We start from the raw sequence: 19,231 nt of genomic DNA on the forward strand, positions 1-19,231 counted from the left end.
CATAGTGCGCCACTTCATTTGTTATATTATGTTCTTTGTATGCATATTCATTCTCTATATCTTGGTCGAATGCATGGGAGTTAAATATTTTCTGTGATTATATATGCTATCTTTATTTATAGTAGATAGTAGACATTGATTGTCTGCATGAATCTGAAAATGTCTGATATACGTTCCTTGTCACCTAGGATATCTTTGAGGGTGATGTTTTGATTTCCTTTATATAATGATGAGAAAATCTTTTGTAGATCATTTTCATAGGTTGGACATTCTGGAGTATATGTCTGATTGTTTGGGTAGTATTGCATGTTTGGCATCTTGGAGGTACTTCGGCACGCAGTAAAGAGCCATGTGTGATGTGTGTATGTCCAATTCGTAGTCTGGTCAGAACAACTTCCTCTCTCCTTGATTTCCTTGTGCTTGTTTTCCAATGTTCAACTTTTGGTTTTATTTCATATAATTTATTTGAAGTTTGTTTTTGTCAGAGTTCTTGCCATTGTGTTAGAGAGCAATTTTTAATGTTGTTATTTGGTTTTTAGGAGCATTAGCAACTAAGGCCATATTGCTCCGGGGATATGCGGTGGTCATTCCCTGACCTTTCTGCATCCTCCGTATTTGGTGGCTCACGGGCTCGAACCCCGGTCTAATCAAGAAGCATGTGCTACGCACTGCTATTCCTGCTAACCTGGCTACGGAGGCGCCGCATTTTTTAATGATTGGTTTGTAATCCTGATACGGAACTGGGAAAGGTTGTTTCTGGAGGTTAGTTGTTGATTTTGCAATTCTGTCGACTTCTTCGTTTCCTTTTATCCCTTTGTGTCCTGGTATCCAGCAGAAAAGTATTTCTTCTTTTATTTTTGTTAAGTCTGTTAATAGCTGTTTAATTTGCATGAGAACTGGATGGGTTATATTGGTTGTGGTTTGTATGGCGCTTAATGAATCAGAATATATTACTGTTCTCAAATGATATGTGGTTCTGAAGTACTCCAGGGCTATCTGAACTGCTACTAATTCTGCAGTGTAGAATTAGTAGCAGTTCAGTGTCTACACTGCCTTGGTAGGTCTGCCAGGGTAGTGTCTGGGAATACTGCTGCTGCTCCTACACGGTTCTCTGATTTTGATCCATCTGTATATATTGGTACATGGTTGGGATATTTAGTTCTATTTTTCCACATGCAGTTGTTGAAAGTTAATGTCTGACAAGTTATAGGCCTGACGTAGCCTATAATTTGTCAGCTATGTACTCTCGCTCTCAGTCAGGAGCGAGAGTGCATAGCACGCCTTCCTTAAGTGGACCGGGGTTCAAGCCCGTAACTATTAAATACTATAAATATTTGTATTGACGATTTATTGTAAACTCCACTGACTTGGTTGTCGTGCCAGAGTATAAACAGAAAATTTATTTATTTTTACTTTTATTCCAGGTTTGTATGGAGAGTTCACAAGCTGTGGAGTGGTTTATCCATGGTGTTATTATGTGCTCTTCAAGATTCGCAACATTATCTATGTTAAGATCATATGTTGTCAGTAGCTCTTGTAGTCTGATTCCTAGAGGCTTGTTTGCACTTTTGCGATTCCTATATATGTTTTCTCATTGAGAATAATGATGATGTCCAAGTCGGGTGGTCTCTTGTATGGATAGAGTAGGAGCCCTTTCTTCACTGAATGAACTGAGTGTTAATGTAATGCTGAAAATAAGGAAAATTTAATTTCACCAGGAAAGAGCGATAATTTACTGGCAAAGACACTTGATCACAAATTCACTTGGCACCTGGGGCTTGAATCTGATTGAACTGAGTTGAAAGTAAGCTTCAGTTGTCTGATGTGTAGGATAGACTAGGTACGGTCAATATAATTTGTCTATGTGCCTTATAGGGCATGTGATTTATATTCTATTTTGTACTTTAAAATTTTCTATCCGGCTTTCCACATATCACATGATTTAGAAAAGTCAGAGCGGCTTCCGTTGCAGCTGGGATAAATGGGAGTTGAGATCGAGCAATCTGCCTGTGTATGGTTCTTTGATTACCATATATGACAGATGGCGTCACCTCTTCCTGCCTGCTGAGAGTGGCCATATTTCTGGCATTTCAAACACCAGAGGATTCGGGAGTACGCCTAAATTTAGCAGTTTAAATAGCCAGCTTTTACTGTGGATGGTAAATCAGAAGTGCCGAAAGTTAAAATGATGAATCGAGTTGGAATGAGATTTCCATATTTTTTAATCATTATTCATTTTACACTTATTACCTCCTGGATGCTAAATTACTGAACTAATTTCTCCTCAGACATTATAAGTAGGTCCCACTCTGAGATGATACCTTTTGATGAATTTAAGGTATTGTGGGGAATAACAGATACTGGCAACCAACCACACTACAGTCACTTCACCATTTTTCATGATCCAGCAATAAATTGCAAAATTTTTTGGATCATACATGATCATAACTTGCACACAGGCTGAGTGTATCACCAGAAAGTTAGGACAGTGAGTTTCTCTTCGAAGGCTTTTAGGTTGGTTAGCTTCATTTTCATTGCATATTTCTGTCCTTGAGCTTGATGGCTCTAAAGATGGAAAATTATTTAAGTCCTTTTAGCCCTGGGAAAGGGACTTTCTTCTCCCAGGTTACTGGCCCCACCAAATGGAGGCAGGAGAGGAGAGTAAGAGAGCAGTATATTGCTAGAGGAGGTAGCAGTAATGATGCAAAAGAGTGTAGCAGTGACATTGCTAGAGAGTAATTTAGCAGTCAACATGAGGTTCTCTGAGTACAGGTAGGTTGTAAGCATAGTTCATGGGGTGGTTCTGACAATGACATATAGAGAAATTTTGCCAGTAGGAACTAGGAGGTGAAAATCATTTTTTTTTTTTTTTTTTTTTAAGGAGCATTAGCAACTAAGGCCATATTGCTCCTGGAATATGCGGTGGTCATTCCCTAACCTTTCCGCATCTGGTGGTGATGGGCTCGAACCCCGGTCTAATCAAGAAGCGTGTGCTACACACTGCTGCCCCTTCCCACCTGGCTACGGAGGTGCCCATATCATTTTGTATAAGCCAATGTGTTATAATGGTGCGGGTACACGAAGTGCAGAACTTCAATTTCTTGCAATGGAGTGGGAATTAGTGGTGTAAGTCTGTAAATATCTGTATGGTATTGTCATTAGTAGCGGGGATGTCAAGAAAGCTGGCTGGGACCGCCTAGTACAATAAATAAATTTAAAAAAAAAATGCTGTAAAAACTTGCTTCCTTGTATCGTTTTGCCACAAATTAATAATAATAAGAATATACTAGTAATCTAAACCACATCAGCTTTGAGGATTACATATATTGTTTAATATTTAAATATCATCATCATCAGCCATTTTCAATCCACTGCAGGATGAAGGCCTCTCCAGCAACTTTCCAGTTCCTTCTGTTTTGAGCACTGGCCATCCATTTACTACCCAAACACTCATGAATTTCATCTATCCATCTCCGCCTTTGTCTTCCAGGTTTTCTTCTAGCTCCTCTTGGGTACCATTGTGTTATTTTCTTAGTCCATCTGTCATCATGTCTTCGAGCTATGTGTCCTGCCCAAGCCCATTTTAGTTCTTTAGTTTTGATAAGAATGTCCTTTACTTGAGTTTGCTGCCTAATCCATGTGTTTCTCTTCTTATCTAACAGTCTGATTCCAATATGATTAGTTCCATTCTTCGCTGTGTAGTTCTCAGCTTCTCTTCCATTCTTTTGGTGAGTGCCCAAGTTTCACTTCCATAAGTCATGGTGGGGAGTATACATTGGTTCATTATTTTACGTTTCAGACAAACTGGGATATTGCTCTTCAGTATGTGACTATATTTCCTGAATGCTATCCATCCAAAATTTATTCTTCTCTTGAATTCCAGCCATTTATCATTATTACAGCTAATAACTTGTCCCAGATAAGTATATGACTCCACCTTTTCAATTACTGCTCCTTCAATCATTATTTCCCTTTCTGTGGCATACTTGTTCATCGTTACTTTTGTTTTAGCCATATTCATCTTTAGTCCAAAATCCTTACTAACTGTGCATAACTGATTAAGATTTTACTCTAATTCTTTGGGATCGTGGCTTATGACCACAATGTCATCTGCAAATCGTAAATGGTTTAGGTACTCTCCGTTCACATTGACTCCTTTCTGCGACCAGTCTAATCTTCTGAAAGCTTCCTCAAGGGCAGCTGTTGTTGTTGTTGTTGTTGTTTGGGTTTAAAGTGCAATGGCTACTAAGGCCATATTGCACTTATGGAAGTGGTGCATACTGTCTGTGTTTGTTGATTTAGATGCAGTTAAATCCGGTTATATAATCCTATTCGTTTTAGGAAGGAGAAGAATTCTGCAAGATTTGAATTTTCGCCTATGATATGGCTAAGTGACAAGGGTTCCTTTAAATTTGACAGAGAATTGAAAGACATTAGTCGAGCATTATTATATAGAGTACAGTCCAGAAGTATGTGTTTGACTGAGTGGTGTATGACAATGATTACACTGGGGAGGATCATTTCCTGACAAAAGAAACAGATGCGTTAAATGAGTATGGCCGATTCTGGCTCTGGCTAAAATTACTTCTTCTTGTCTGTTTTCTATAGAGCTGGAAGCCCATAATTTTGGTAAGGGTTTTATTTGGTGTAGTTTATTATGGGATTGTGTTTGCCACTGAAGAGTCCATTGATCTTTACATATTCTTTGTATTTTCATTTTATAATCTGTGACGGGTACTAGCGAATTTGTTGGGGCTGGGCTGGATGGATTTTTGGCAGCGTCATCTGCAATTTCATTCCCTGGTATTCCGTTATGGCCTGGGATCCAGCAGAAGATAACCTTTTGCTCATGCTCTCTAAGACGTATCAACTGTGTTTTGATGAGCTTTAATAACGGGTGAGTAGGCGGGGAATTGTTTTGTAATGCTAATACGGAACCTTGCGAGTCTGTGTATATTATGCTCTTTTGAATTGACATATGGTAGATATTTTCTAATGCAAGCTTGATGGCATATAATTCAGTTGTGTAGCTGCTACACTCTGTCGGAAGAGATTGAGAAATGATGGTATCAGGGAGTACAACTGCTGCACCCGATCCACTATCAGACTTCGAACCATCTGTATATATTTTTGCGAAGTCAGGATAATGTTGAGTATGTTCAATGTGTAGCTGTCGGACGGTAAAGTCTGATAGAGAGTGTTTACCCCACTGATGGAAATACTTGTCACAACATGGCATGATGACGGACCATGGAGGGTCAGGATCTATAGGATCTCGCAAGATTTTATCGAAGTGTATATCCCAATCTTCTGTTAGATGTTTTAGCCTAATACCAGCAGGCCGAACTGTCTGTGGTTTGTTTCTATACAGGGTCATATACAGCGGATCATGAAGTATTGACCAATTAGGATGGGTAACCTGGCTTTGGATCTTGATTGCATAGTTTAACATCAACATCTTTCTCCTGATATTTAAAGGAGGTTCATGGGCTTCAATATATAAACTTTGCACTGGAGATGTTCTGAACGCACCTAATGCTGTTCTAAGAGCTGAATGTTGAATTGGATTGAGGCGAGATAAAACACTCTCCCTAGCAGAATCAAAAACAGGCGCCCCGTAGTCCAGGCGTGATCTAATTATCATTCTGTATAGGTGAAGAAGGGTGTAACGATCTGCTCCCCATGTTGTCGCTGATAAAACTCTGAGTATGTTCAGTTTCTTTTGACAGTTTGTCCGGAGATACTCAACGTGTTTTTGGAAGTTTAACTTGCTGTCGAAAAATAATCCTAGTAGACGAATACAATTAGCTATGGGAAGAGGATGGCTATTCAAGTGGAGCTCGGGCTCAGGATGCATATTGCGTCTGTTACAGAAGTGTATGGCAGCAGATTTTTGGCTGGACAGTCTATATCCATTTTGTGTCATCCATGTCAGGATGCGATTAATTGATATTTGTAGCTGGCGTTCAATATAATGCATGTTTTGAGAATGACAGGATATTGAGAGATCATCTGCGAAAAGGTACGAATCTACAGTTTTCGGAATGAGTTCAATTATATGGTTCATTCTCATTGAAAATAAAGTGGCACTGAGAACAGACCCTTGCGGAATTCCTTCTTCTTGGGTAAAGATCTTAGAGAGGGTTCCCCGGTAACGAACTTGGAAGGATCTCCGATGAAGAAAATTTTTAATAAAGTATGGTAAATTACCTCTCAGGCCAAGGGAATGCAGATCTTTTAAGAGGCCGAAGCGCCATGTAGTGTCAAAGGCTTTCTCAACGTCAAGACAGACCATGACGAGATGTTCCTTCTTGATGAAAGCATTTCTAATGTTTGTCTCAGTTTTGATCATGAGATCCAAAGAAGATCGATTTTTCCGGAATCCAAATTGGTTGTTTTTAATCAAGTTTTGGGACTCCAGGAACCAAGTGAGACGGCGATGTAACATTTTCTCGAGGGTTTTGCTTAGACAGCTGGTAAGGGATATTGGTCTGTAATTTTGCGGAACAGAATGATCTTTACCGGGCTTTGCAATTGCTAGTACATAAGAATGACCCCAGGAACTTGGGAAGGTATGTTCGGAAAAAATTCGATTGAAATAAATGAGCAGTAAGGAGAGTGAGCTCTGATCCAAATTTCGCAGCATTACATAATATATCCCATCTGGGCCAGCAGCACTGTTTCTTGAGTTGTTAAGGGATTGTTGCAGCTCCAGCATGGTAAATGGTTTATTATAATATAAAGCGGAATTTCCAGTGAAATTTAGTCTGGATTTCTCTGCAACCATTTTAAGTTTTTGAAATGTTTGATCATAGGCAGCAGAAGAGGACAACTGAGAAAATACGATCCCCAGTGCATTTGCTATTTCTGTAGGAGTAGTAAGCTCCTGTCCATTCCAGTTCAGTAGTGGGGTGGATAAAGTAGGGAATTTGCTGTTTAGACATTTTATTTTTCTCCAGATTAATCTGGTATCGGTATTTTTATTTACTGATGAGGCGAATTTAATCCAATTTTCTTTTTTCGCTTTACGTCTGATGAAACGGGCTTTTGCTCTAAGACGTTTATAACTAATGAGATTGGAGGTGGTTGGGTGTTTGCGGAAAAGGTTCAACGCTTTATTTTTCTCTTTTTTCGCATGATTACAGTCTTCATTCCACCAGTAATTTCCTTTTCGTTTATTTCTTACTTGATATTGTGGAATGGTAGCGGATGCGGCTGTCAGAATTTGATTGGTGATGTGCTCAGTAACACTGTCGAGAGAGGACTGAATAATGTGGTTGTCAAATGATATGTGCGTTCTGTATTTTGTCCAATCAGCTCTTGAAAATTTCCATTTAATTGAATTTTCTGTTAGGAAGGAACAGGATGTTTGAATTTTGCAGATTATTGGATAATGGTCGCTGCTATAAGGATCACTTAGAGTTATCCAGTCTATACTTGGAAAGAGGATTGGGGAACAAATGGAAAGGTCTATTGCAGATGTTGAACCTGTAGGGAGATGAATATACGTGGGAGTGCCAGTATTTAGTAAAGTTAAATTCAGCCTGTCTATCAACATTTCTATAAGCTTCCCTCGTCTGTCTGATATAGGGGAACCCCATATTGGGTGGTGAGCATTAAAGTCTCCTAGTATACAAAATGGAGATGGTAACTGCAAGACAAGATCTTCGATTTCCTGAATGGTATATTGATGATTTGGTGGAAGGTAGATTGAAACCAGTGTCAGTGTAATACCATTTACAACGCGAGTGGCAACAGCTTCTAAAGCGGTATGTAAATGGATGCGTCTGGAGGGGATTCTTGAATCCATGAGTATTGCTACTCCTCCATGAGCACTGTTTGGGCCAGCTCTGTCTTGTCTGAACATGGTATAATTTTTGATTTTGATTGATATCTGAGGTGTCAAATTTGTTTCCTGCAAGCACATTGCAAGAGGTCTGTAGTGTTGAATTAATTCATGAACATCATCAATGTTACTGCGAAGGCCTCTACAGTTCCATTGGATGATCTGTTCCATTACTTGGATTTGTAAGAGGAAGATGAATCTGACTGTTTTTTATAAATGGGTTGTTTGTGACGATCTAGCTTAGGTTTTTCTTTTCTGGGAAAGTTGGGGCGTGTTGAATCATTGTTATCTTCCATTTCACCATCTGCATGTAATTCAAGAAGGTCTTGGGTGGTCATATCATCGGTATCCATCCTTGTTGAGGGTGGTTGATTAACCTCAACAGGATCCGATTTTTGCAGTTTTTCTGTTGCTTTACCGTGGGTTATGATTTGGGTTGGAACTGAGAGAGGCGTATTCATACTTTGATCTACTGTGTTTGGCTTTGATGTAGGCTGGGTAGATAGAACTGATCGAGCCCAGTCTGCGATCGATTTATCCGGGGAGAGTGACACTTCCGTCTGACATGCTACTGATTGGTGAGAGTGCATAGCCGCAGCATATGAGGTATTTGGCATGATTAGTTTAATTTGTTTCCTAGCTTCTTGATAGGAGACTATTTTCAGTTTTATATTTTTGTATTTTTTTGCCTATTTTCCAGAGATCACATTCTTTAGAGTATGCTGGATGGCTTCCCCTGCAATTAGGACACTGCGGAGTTTGTGCTTTGCATTCTGACTGGGCATGAGTTGTGGAGCCACAGTTTGGACATGTTGAGACGCCACGGCATGCTGTCTGGGAGTGACCAAATTTCTGGCATTTGTAGCATCTTAGGGGATTTGGGATAAAGGGTCGAACACGGCAATTTAAGTAACCTGCTTTGACTGATGCTGGTAGATTCGGTGTATTGAAAGTTAGTATTATGTTACGTGTTGGGACTAAGGTACCATCTTTTCGTATCATGATTCTTTTTGCTTGGGATACATTTTGTGTCTTTAGTTCCTGTACTATTTCTTCTTCAGAAACGTTCAGTAGATCCCACTCAGTAATCACTCCCTTTGACGAATTCAGGGTGTTATGTGGAGTGACTTGTATTGGAATTCCGCTTAAATTGGTGAGTTTTAATAGTTGTTCAGAGTGTCTTGGGAGAGAAGTCTCTATTAGCAAGTCACCGGACTGGAGACATTTCACCATTTTTTGGGGATGCTGCTGCATGTTCCAGGCATCGTTGTATAATGAAAGGCGAGAGCTTGCTAACAGGCTGAGCTGACAGAGAATGGATAATCAGGAAGGCTGGTGATTCCTGTCTGCCTGCATCTTTTTTCATTCTCTTCGAGGTAGAGAAGTCATGGTCGGGTTCATGATTGTCATATTGAGCACTCTTGGGCTCTAGACGTGGAAATTCATTCGTTTCCATTACTGCTCCTTTTAGCCGCGAGGGTTGATTTATCCCCCAGGTTACCGGCCCCGCCACGTGGAGGCAGGAGCGGTGCCACCAGTGACCAAGCGATAGAAGGTTAGTGGTTAGTGTGTTAGAAAAGTAGTTATATATACAAAAGAAAGGTGTCTTTCCTTTCTTGCAGGAGGCTTCCTTCTTTATTTACAAAGAGCCAGAAAATAAATAACTTGGAAAGTAAAGCCTTTAAAAATCTCTTTATCAACTTCTCTTTAGAAAAACGCTTTCAAATTCGCTTTGTAAATCGCTAGATCACTCGCTTGGCACTCGGGGCCCCAAGGGCAGCAGTAAACAGCTTCGGAGGTAGCATTCTCATATATTTTCTTCAAAATCATAATATATATGGGGTATCAATGCCTTTTCATAATCCACAAATGCCAGGCATAATGGTGTTTTATATTCATTTGCTTTCTCCATTAGCTGTGATATTACGTGAAGGTGATCCATAGTTAAGAATCCTGTCCTAAAGCCAGCTTGCTCTTTCGGTTGATTCTCATCAAGTATTCTTTCTAATCTGTTAGAAATGACCCTTGTGAACAACTTGTAGATGTGGGATAACAAGCTAATTGGTCTATAATTTCCAATTTCTGATTTATCTCCTTTCTTATGCAGCAAAACTATGATTGCATTATTCCACTGCTTAGGCGTCACACCTTTTCTAATACATTTTGTGAAGAGCCTTGCCAGTTTTTGTGTTATGTCTCTTCCTCCCAATTTTAACAACTCTACAGTAACTTCATCTTCCCCCGGGGCTTTCTGATTCTTCATTTTCTTCAATGCATGTTCTACCTCATCAGGAAGAATATCGGGTATGTCGTATGTGTTGCTACTTTGCAATCCATGTTCCCCACTGCTGGTATCATTCCCTCGCTCCTTGTATAATTCTCTATAGTAGTCTTCTGCTATTTGAATTATGCCTTCTCTGCTGTTTATAAGTACACCATCGCTTTCTTCAGTTTCAGTATCATTTGTCTTTCTGTATTACTGCTCATGGCTGCTGATTTAAATCCTTTGTTTTCCCTTAATGCTTGTTCCACTTTTCTTGTGTTAAATCTTCTTATGTCCTCTCTGAGTCTCTTTCTAATGGCTTTGCATAACTCAGTATACTCAATTTTCTCCCTGTCAGTGTTTTTCTTGCTTTTCATTTGTCATCTTCGGTTCATCATGACAAGTGTTTCTTTACTAATTTTTTCTTCTTTGGATTTCTGTTTCCCTATAGGTTTCTTGGGCTTTATGACTTTCAGAAAGTTGTAATATTCCTCATCGATATCTTGGTCCTGAGCAGTCTGCAGAAGCTCAAACTTGTTCTTAAGTTCCAGTACATACTGCTTTTTCTCCTCCTCTGTTATCTCAAAGACCTTTGTATTATTTACTCGAGTCAGTTTTTTCCTTTTCTACATCTATATTAAGTGTACATCTTACCATTCTGTGATCACTTCCAACATTTACCTTATTCAGGACAGTAACATCATTCACGATATATCTTCTGTTAGTGAGGATGAAGTCGATTTCATTAGTTGTTAATCCATTTGGACTCTTCCATGTCCACTTTCTGTTCACCCTTTTCTTGAAAAAAGTGTTCATTACTGACAGTACTTGAGATTCTGCAAATTCCACAAGTCTTTCACCTCTTTTATTTCTTTCACCAATTCCAAAATTTCCTATAGTTCCTCTTTCTGCGCTGTTTTGCCCTTTTCCAACCTTAGCATTGAAGTCCCCCATAATAATAGTGTAGTGGGTTTTCTGCTCATCTAGAAGACTCTCAATTTCGGTGTACATTTCTTCAACCTCTTCATCATCATGGCTCGATGTTGGTGCATAAATCATTATAATAATATTAAATATAATGATATGCTATCTGCAGATTACTAATTAATGAATTTTAATTAGTAATCTGCACAATGGAGTGGGAATTAGTGGTGTAAGCCTGTAAATATCTGTTATTGTTATATTATTTGTTTTTTTTTTAGGAGCATTAGCAATTAAGGCCATATTGCTCCGGGATATGCTGTGGTCTTTCCCTGACCTTTCCGCATCCTCCGTGTTTGGTGGTGACAGGCTCGAACCCCGGTCTAATCAAGAAGCATGTGCTGTGCACTGCTGCTCCTTCCCACCTGGCTACGGAAGCACCTGTAAATATCTGTACAGTACTGTCATTAATAGCGGGTATGCCAGGAAAGCGGGCTGGGACTGACTAGTACAATAAATAAATTAAAAAAAAAATGCTGTATAAACTTGCTTCCTTGTATCGTTTTGCCACAAACTAATAATAATAATAAGAATATACTAGTCACACTAGTAATCTAAACCATATCAGCTTTGAGGATTGCATATATTGTTTAATATTTAAATATGATATCCTATCTGCAGATTACCAATTAATGAATTCTAACAAAACAAATCTTAAAGAAACAATATAAAAAAAATATAATGTTATTCGTAAATTACCTGTCGGTGCCATTCCAGCAACATTCAAATTTATCGAATATGCAATCATTTTCATAAAGACTACAAAGCTTAGAACGAAGATATTCATGCACATGAAAAGACTCTATAGGTTTTGTGTCCATGTTCAGATCCCACACCTTTACTGATAAATAGTCCCTAGATATCATGTAACGTCCATTGTTACTAAATTTGACATCAGATATACTTGATATAATTTCTGAGAAGAAACTTCGATTTGTGGGATCTTCAGGTTCTTCAAATACTAAAAGGTAAAAAAAAAAAAAAAAAAAAAAAAAATTGAAAATATGCATTAATGTCACATTAAAACACTATAAGTAATTTACTATAAAAATCAACTGCAGGCTATATTTAAATAAATATATTATTAATCACATTATAAGAGTATAAATAGAGAGTACTGCTATAAATCTAATAATGATTAATTTAATGATGTTAAGGAAACATTTATACGGTAGCACATAATCTTATCGGTGCTACTGGAACATGGGCATTTCAGTTTAACTGATGCTATACCTAGCATCACTTAAAATAATTTTATAATAAAAGATTGCAACTAATGAGTCTTTTAATGGCCATTTAATATTGTTAAACAAAGTTATGTCCAACAATTGTTGTTGTTTGTTTGATTTATTGGTGCAAGGGTTACTAAGGCCATAATGCAGCTATTAGAATATTATCTGGTATAGGCTGGATAAACAGGTGGATTTAGATTAGATGGTATTTGTTGTTTATAGTTCTCAGGAAGGTAAAGAGATCATTTATATCTGGTTGGTCTCTGAGAATTGTAAGCTGATTAGAGGAACGTTTATGTGAAAAGAGAGCTATTTGTCATTCTATAAAGTATAACGGACAATCAAGGATAAAATGTTTTACTGTGAATTGAGTTTCACAGTTGATGAATAGTGGAAGATCATCTGGTGTGAGTAGGTAACTATGAGTTAGGAGGGTATGCCCAATCTGCAATCTAGAAAGTTTCCTCTTAGGCTTGATGGCTACTGCTTGTGATAATTTTTAATTTGGAAAAACTTAATGGTTTTGATCTACTCTGACCAAATGAACAGACTTTATTTTCTTCCGGTGCACTGTATGATGTGTTTGTAATTTGTGTGAGGTATCTGGATGTCTAATGTTATGAGACCCGCATTCTTGGCAGCAAAATCTGTTTTTTCATTGCCCGTGATTCCAGCTTGTCCAGATATCCAACAGGAGATTATTTTTTGCCTGTCTGCATGAAGCTGAGCTAAATTTATTTGAAATTGTTGTAAATAGGGGTGACTTCAATGAACTTTATCCAGAAGAGCAGATATAGCATTTAAGGAATCTGTATGGATTGTGTTGTTGTTGTTGTTGTTGTGTTTAACGACACATAGGCTGCTAGGGCCATATTGTGTCTTTCTAATAGTGAATATAACTATATTTTATTATATATTCCTATACGATTTAGGAAAATAAATAGTTCTTTTTCATTAGAATCATCACCCAGAATCTGTAATAAATTTATTGATGACTGTGTATTAGCTATTGATTTAAAGGTGTTTAAGCGGATATTTTGAAAGTGGGGACAGTCCACTAACAAATGGCGAATGGTCAGTTGTACTTGACAGAATGTACATTGTGGAGCGCTGTCATTAGTTAATAGATATAGGTGAGTGAGGTGAGTATGCCCAATCCTTAGCCTTCCTAAAATTATTTCATCTCGCCTGTTTTTGCTGAAGCTGGATTGCCATAGCTTTGGTTCCGGTTTTATTTGGTAGAGTTTATTTCCTGGATAACCTTTCCAGATTAATGACCAACTGTTATAACATGCTTTACGGATAATGTGTTTGTAATCTGTATATGGAACTTGAAAATTCTGCGAAATGGTGGTTTCTGGTTGTTTGGCTGCATGATCCGCTCTTTCATTGCCAGCTATTCCAGAATGTCCTGGGATCCAGCAGAATGTCACAGTTTGGTTTAATTCCTTACAGGCAAGTAGCTTAGAACGAATCTGTTTTATTACAGGGTGAGAAGAGTTGTTACCACTTATTATAGCAGTGACAGCACTGAGTGAGTCTGTGTATATTAAAGTGGTCGTAATTAAAAATTCATTTATCCGATCGAGAGCTAAATTAATAGCATAGAGCTCAGCAGTAAAGATACTGCATTCTGTTGGTAATGAAACAGAAATGGTGAATGAAGGGAAGACTGCTGCAGCACCTATTGGGTCTCAGTTTTTGATCCATCTGTATAGATTTTGCAGGCCTCTGAGTTAGAAGAGTGAGTTTCATGTAATTGTGCAATATTGGAGGGCGACAAGGTGTTCTTACCCCACTGTTGAAAATAATCGTCGTAATTAACAGAAATATTTGTCCAAGGCGGACCAGGAGGTGTCATGTCCTGAAATATATTGCTGATGTCTATATTCCATGCTTGAGTGAGTTCTCTAAGTCTAAGTGCAGCAGGTCGGTTTTCATTTGGCTTACTGTTGTAAAATGACTCCCATTCGGTATTATACAGATATTTCCAACTAGGGTGGGAGGGCAAACTGCGAATTTTTGCGGCAAACATCAAAAGTAATGTTTTCTTCCGAAGATGTAAAGGTGGCTCATGAGGTTCGATATAAAGGCTCTGAACAGGGGAGGTTCTGAAAGCTCCTAGAGAAACTCTCAGCGCACTGTGCTGGATCGTGTTTAATTGCTCTAAAGTAGTTCTTCTCGCAGAGTCATACACTGGAGAGCCATAGTCTAAGCGGGATCTGATGAGGGCTCGATAAAGATGGATCAAGGTATGTCGATCAGCACCCCATGACATAGATGACACACACCGGAGAACATTCAACTTTTTCAAGCAGATAGTTCTAAGATAAGCTACATGTGCTTGAAAGTTCAGTTTCTTATCAAGTACGAGGCCAAGAACACGGACAGTGTGAACAAGAGGAATTGAAATGTTATTGATCTTTAGCTCAGGATCGGGATGCAGTGACCGTAATTTGCAAAAATGAGTAGCGGTGGATTTCTGCTCAGCTAGGCGGTATCCATTACGTAAGGTCCAAGATTCTATTCTGGAAAGAGCAATTTGTAACTGTCTTTCAACAGTATTCATACTTTGTGACTGGCAGGATATGGTGAGGTCATCTGCATACATGTATATTTGTATGGATTTTGGAAGTTCTTCCAATATGTGGTTGACCCGAATAGCAAATAGGGTAGCACTCAGTATGGAACCCTGAGGAACACCCTCTTCTTGAATGTGAGTTGCTGATAGCACGTTTTGGTATCGGACTTGAAAGGTGCGTAACCTTAAAAAGTTCTGGATGAATTGTGGAAGGTAGCCTCTCAACCCCAACTGATGTATATCTTTAATAATACCATGACGCCAAGTGGTATCAAATGCTTTCTGAATATCTAGCTTCACCATCACCAGATGTTGTCTCATGACAAAAGCGTTACGTATGTTAGATTCAATTTTGAGTAGTAAATCTAGGGTAGATCTGTTTTTACGGAAGCCATATTGGTGATCGGAAAGAACGTTTTGGGAGTCTAGCACCCACATGAGCCTCTTATGCACCATCCTTTCAAAGATTTTGCCCAAACAGCTTGTCAAAGATATTGGTCTGTAATTCTCAACTATGGAAGGATCTTTACTTGGTTTTAGAATAGCACAAATGTAGGAATGACGCCATGAGAGGGGATATATATTTTCTGAGAAGATCCGGTTATAAAAGAGTAATAGTATGTAGAGATCAGCTTCACATAGATTCTTCAGCATATTGTAGTGAAAGCCGTCTGGTCCTGCTGCACTATTTGGAGATTTGCTCAAGGATTCTTTGAGTTCAGCTATAGAAAAGGGTTGATTATACGGAATGCATGGCCGTACTTCTGGCACTTAAAACAGCGAATGGGATTCGGGATGTAAGGTCTAATTTTGCAGTTTAAATAACCTGCTTTGACAGAAGATGGAAGATTCGGAGTGCTGAACGTCAAAATAATAGACCTAGTTGGTAGTAGGTTGCCATCTTTTTTGGTCATTATTCTCCGTGCATGTGTCACCTTTTGTTCGCTAAGCTCTTGTACTATTTTTTCTTCAGAAACAGTTAATAGGTCCCATTCACTGATAACGCCTTTAGACGTGTTCAGGGTATTATGGGGCGTAACTGACACTGGAATATTGTTGAATGTTGTTAAATTTAACAATTTTTCCGAATGAGATGTTCTTGAGCAGGGCTCCCACTCACAAATTTAAAAAAAACTTAGATTGCAACTTAAATAAACCCAAAAAAAACCTAGTTTTCATCATATAGTATAGCAACACAAATAAAATAAAACTTATCATGCAAAAATATCTTTTATTTAATTGTAATCAGAATTTTCATCCCATTCAGTTCCCTCCACATTTATTTTTTGAAGTTCTTTCATTTTTTTCAAACATTCTTCGTATCTTTTATGACAAGTTACTTGTATGACTTCTTTTACTAATTCTGATTTAGGTTTCCACATATAGCAATTTTGATTAGATCTATTTATCGCCTGTTTTGCCATTAGTCGATTTTTCACAGTTTCTAGTTTAAGGGAGTTTGTGGCTTTTGTTTTTATATGGTTTTCTTGGGAGAAGATTCTTTCTACGCTTGCCGAAGAGTGAGGTAAAATAGTTAGACTGGTCATAAAGTTAGATAAAATCTCATATTTAGAATTATTAAAGCCATCTTTTACATTACGTAACAGATACCAAAATTCAGGGATGGTTTTGTAAGAGAAATCTAAATCTTGATTTAAACGAAATGATCTCCATTCATCATCTAGAAGATCTAGTTTGTCTTCAGAAACAAGGTGAGGGAACTGCATTGCTAAATGGAAAATTGAGGATGGTGAATTGGCACGATCATGTATCACTGCTGGGTCAAGAACATTGAGACTGGCGATAATTCCATCATCATTTAGAGGAAATCTTTTTCTGATTTCCATACAAAGTTCAACAAGAAATTTTAAACCTGCTTTCACTGTCACCAAGTGGTGTTGAATTTAATAAGGCCATACAACGGCCTCCCAAATATATTTTATTCAGAGGCTTATGATTTATTGCATTGCTTGGATCAATTTCAACCAGCTTGCACGAAGTAATGACTTCTTTTATGAAAAAACTAAGAATATTTTTATACTCAATTGAAACCATTGAATGAAGTAAGTGCAATCTGAAATGCTCAGATTGAAATTCAATATTCAGGCAGTTTATTTTCTCCAGTACATATCCTAAAAACAACAACATATGCTTAGTTCCTTTGGTGATCATAGTATTGTAAATATTCCCTGCACCATCGATTTTGTCAATTTTGGATTGAGACTGAAAATAAAGAACTAACGCATCCCACTTCTCAATAATAATTTTTATTACATTGCCACGGGATAACCAATGTGTTTGTGCTAATTTGAGGATTTTATGCTTAGCAGTATCTACAACATCTTGAATCATTTTGAACTCGTTTAATCTTTTACTACTACGGGAAAAATAACAAGAGATATCTTTTATAAATATTTCTAGATATGATGGTAGTACCTTAAAAGAATGGCAAACACATCCCATTATAAATACTGATGGTACATCCTTTTTTAGCAATGACTGGAACCCACTCTTAGTACCCATCATAGTGGCACAATTATCACTTCCAAAGCCAACGAGATTACTTATTTGAATGTTTTTTTCTATGAAAAGATCTTTTACAGCTTGATAAAGCCCTTCTGAAGTACCATTTTCAACACAAACAGTGTCAAGTAACACATCTACAACATCAAGTTTTTGAATATCAAAATATCTAACAACAGCTGGAACTTGCGATAAAGATAAATCTGTACTTTCATCTATTATCATTGAAAACTTGTTGTTTCTGCATATGTTAGAAATGTATATTTTTTCATGATAGGCTATGCCATCTTGTACAAGATAAGAGACTTTAGTCGCCTTCATCTGAACTTGTTTTGCAATATTGCCATCATGAAATGCTTTCTTACATGCTTCTATAAGGTGATCACATTGCGCAAATGGAATATTATGCTCAGAAATGAGTGCAGCAATTGTTAATTCTGCCTTTGCTACTTCTTCATTCTTCGTAGGTTTACTATTTGTGAAGAACGTGTCTAACGTTGAACTTGTCTTAGCAATATTTGCACTTTTTTATGTTTAACTGTACTTTTATGCGCTAGTAACATCGATTTATTGGCATTCTTTGATTTAATTTCACAACAAATACAGTAAGACGCACCTTTTTCATTACTGTATTCTTTCAACCAATCCTTTAATTCCGGATCTTCTAACCATTCATTTCTAAAATTTTGAGTATACCACCGTTTACTCATCTTTCTCTGTGGGGAACAAGTTACAGACATTGTGGGCAATTTGTGGGTATGGCTAATTAGCAGTTATCTTATTTAAAATGTTCTATAAAATAAAAAAAAATAAATCACTAATCCATTAACATAAAATAGAAATAGTCACTACAATTTAAATTTATTATATCACTGTATGTAGTACACGCATAAATGTAAAAATCACACCAAATAATGCAATAATACCACAAACGATCACGAAAGACTGTGCAGTAAAGACCGCCTTCAGCCTGCTCAGTAGGCTGCGCATACATGTTAGTAACACGAACATGTATGCTTACATGTATGAACATGTAAGCGTAATTTCATAGTGTAGAACCCTGCGAAAACTTTGAAATCCTTTTACATTTGTAGTATTTTGTACAAGCACTTGAGATATTACAAATTATAATCAGTATTGTTAGAATATAAAATTTAAAAAATTGTAAACTGTTATTAAATGTATTAAATTTTATTGTATTTACAAGAAATAAAAATAAATTTTGACTTAAAATTAAAAATTACCGAAAAAACCCAGATAATGAGATATTTTTGTGAAAAAAACCTATCAACCCAGATGACAATCAAAAAACCCAGATCTGGGTGGAAAAACCCAGCAGTGGGAGCCCTGTTCTTGAGGTTTCAATTAAAAGGTCTCCTGATTGGAGACGCTTCACCATTTTAGGGGATCCAACAACCGATTCTAAACATTTCTGTATCAGAAAAGGCGATAGCTTGCCGACAGGTTGTGTGAACAATGAGTGCATTATAAGAAATGCTGGCATATCTGAAATCTGTTTTTCCGTCCGCAGTCTCTTCGGACGATTGGACTCGTGTTCTGAGACAGAGTTAACAACTTTGCCACCTGTGGGCTCCAGAGATGGATATTCATTACAATCCATCGTTGCTCCTTTTAGCCCTGGAAGAGGGAAATCCTTCTCCCAGATTACCGGCCCCGCCACGTGGAGGCAGGAGCGGTGCCAACCAGTGACCAAGCGATCAGCAGAAGAGGAGAGCAGTACATTGCTAGCGATAGCAGTGACGTTGCAAGCGTGGTTAGCAGTAACGATGCTAGCGGTGAAGCAG

The 19,231-nt window shown here is 37.8% G+C and overlaps 1 protein-coding gene across 2 annotated transcripts in view; it reads right to left on the reverse strand.

Moving 5' to 3' along the window:
* The window catches only part of tws (protein phosphatase 2 regulatory subunit tws), a 533,883-nt gene that overhangs the window by 72,692 nt on the left and 441,960 nt on the right, over positions 1–19,231 (reverse strand). For both annotated transcript variants that reach the window (XM_090373490.1, XM_090373489.1), the window contains one exon: positions 11,790–12,051. In XM_090373490.1, coding sequence (XP_090229616.1) covers positions 11,790–12,051 — 262 coding nt within the window. The remainder of the gene's footprint in view (positions 1–11,789; positions 12,052–19,231) is intronic.

Source organism: Mastigoproctus giganteus, chromosome 5 (assembly GCF_048544385.1).
Source record: "Mastigoproctus giganteus isolate SK-2022 chromosome 5, ASM4854438v1, whole genome shotgun sequence".
NCBI classification, from domain to species: Eukaryota; Metazoa; Arthropoda; class Arachnida; order Uropygi; family Thelyphonidae; genus Mastigoproctus; species Mastigoproctus giganteus.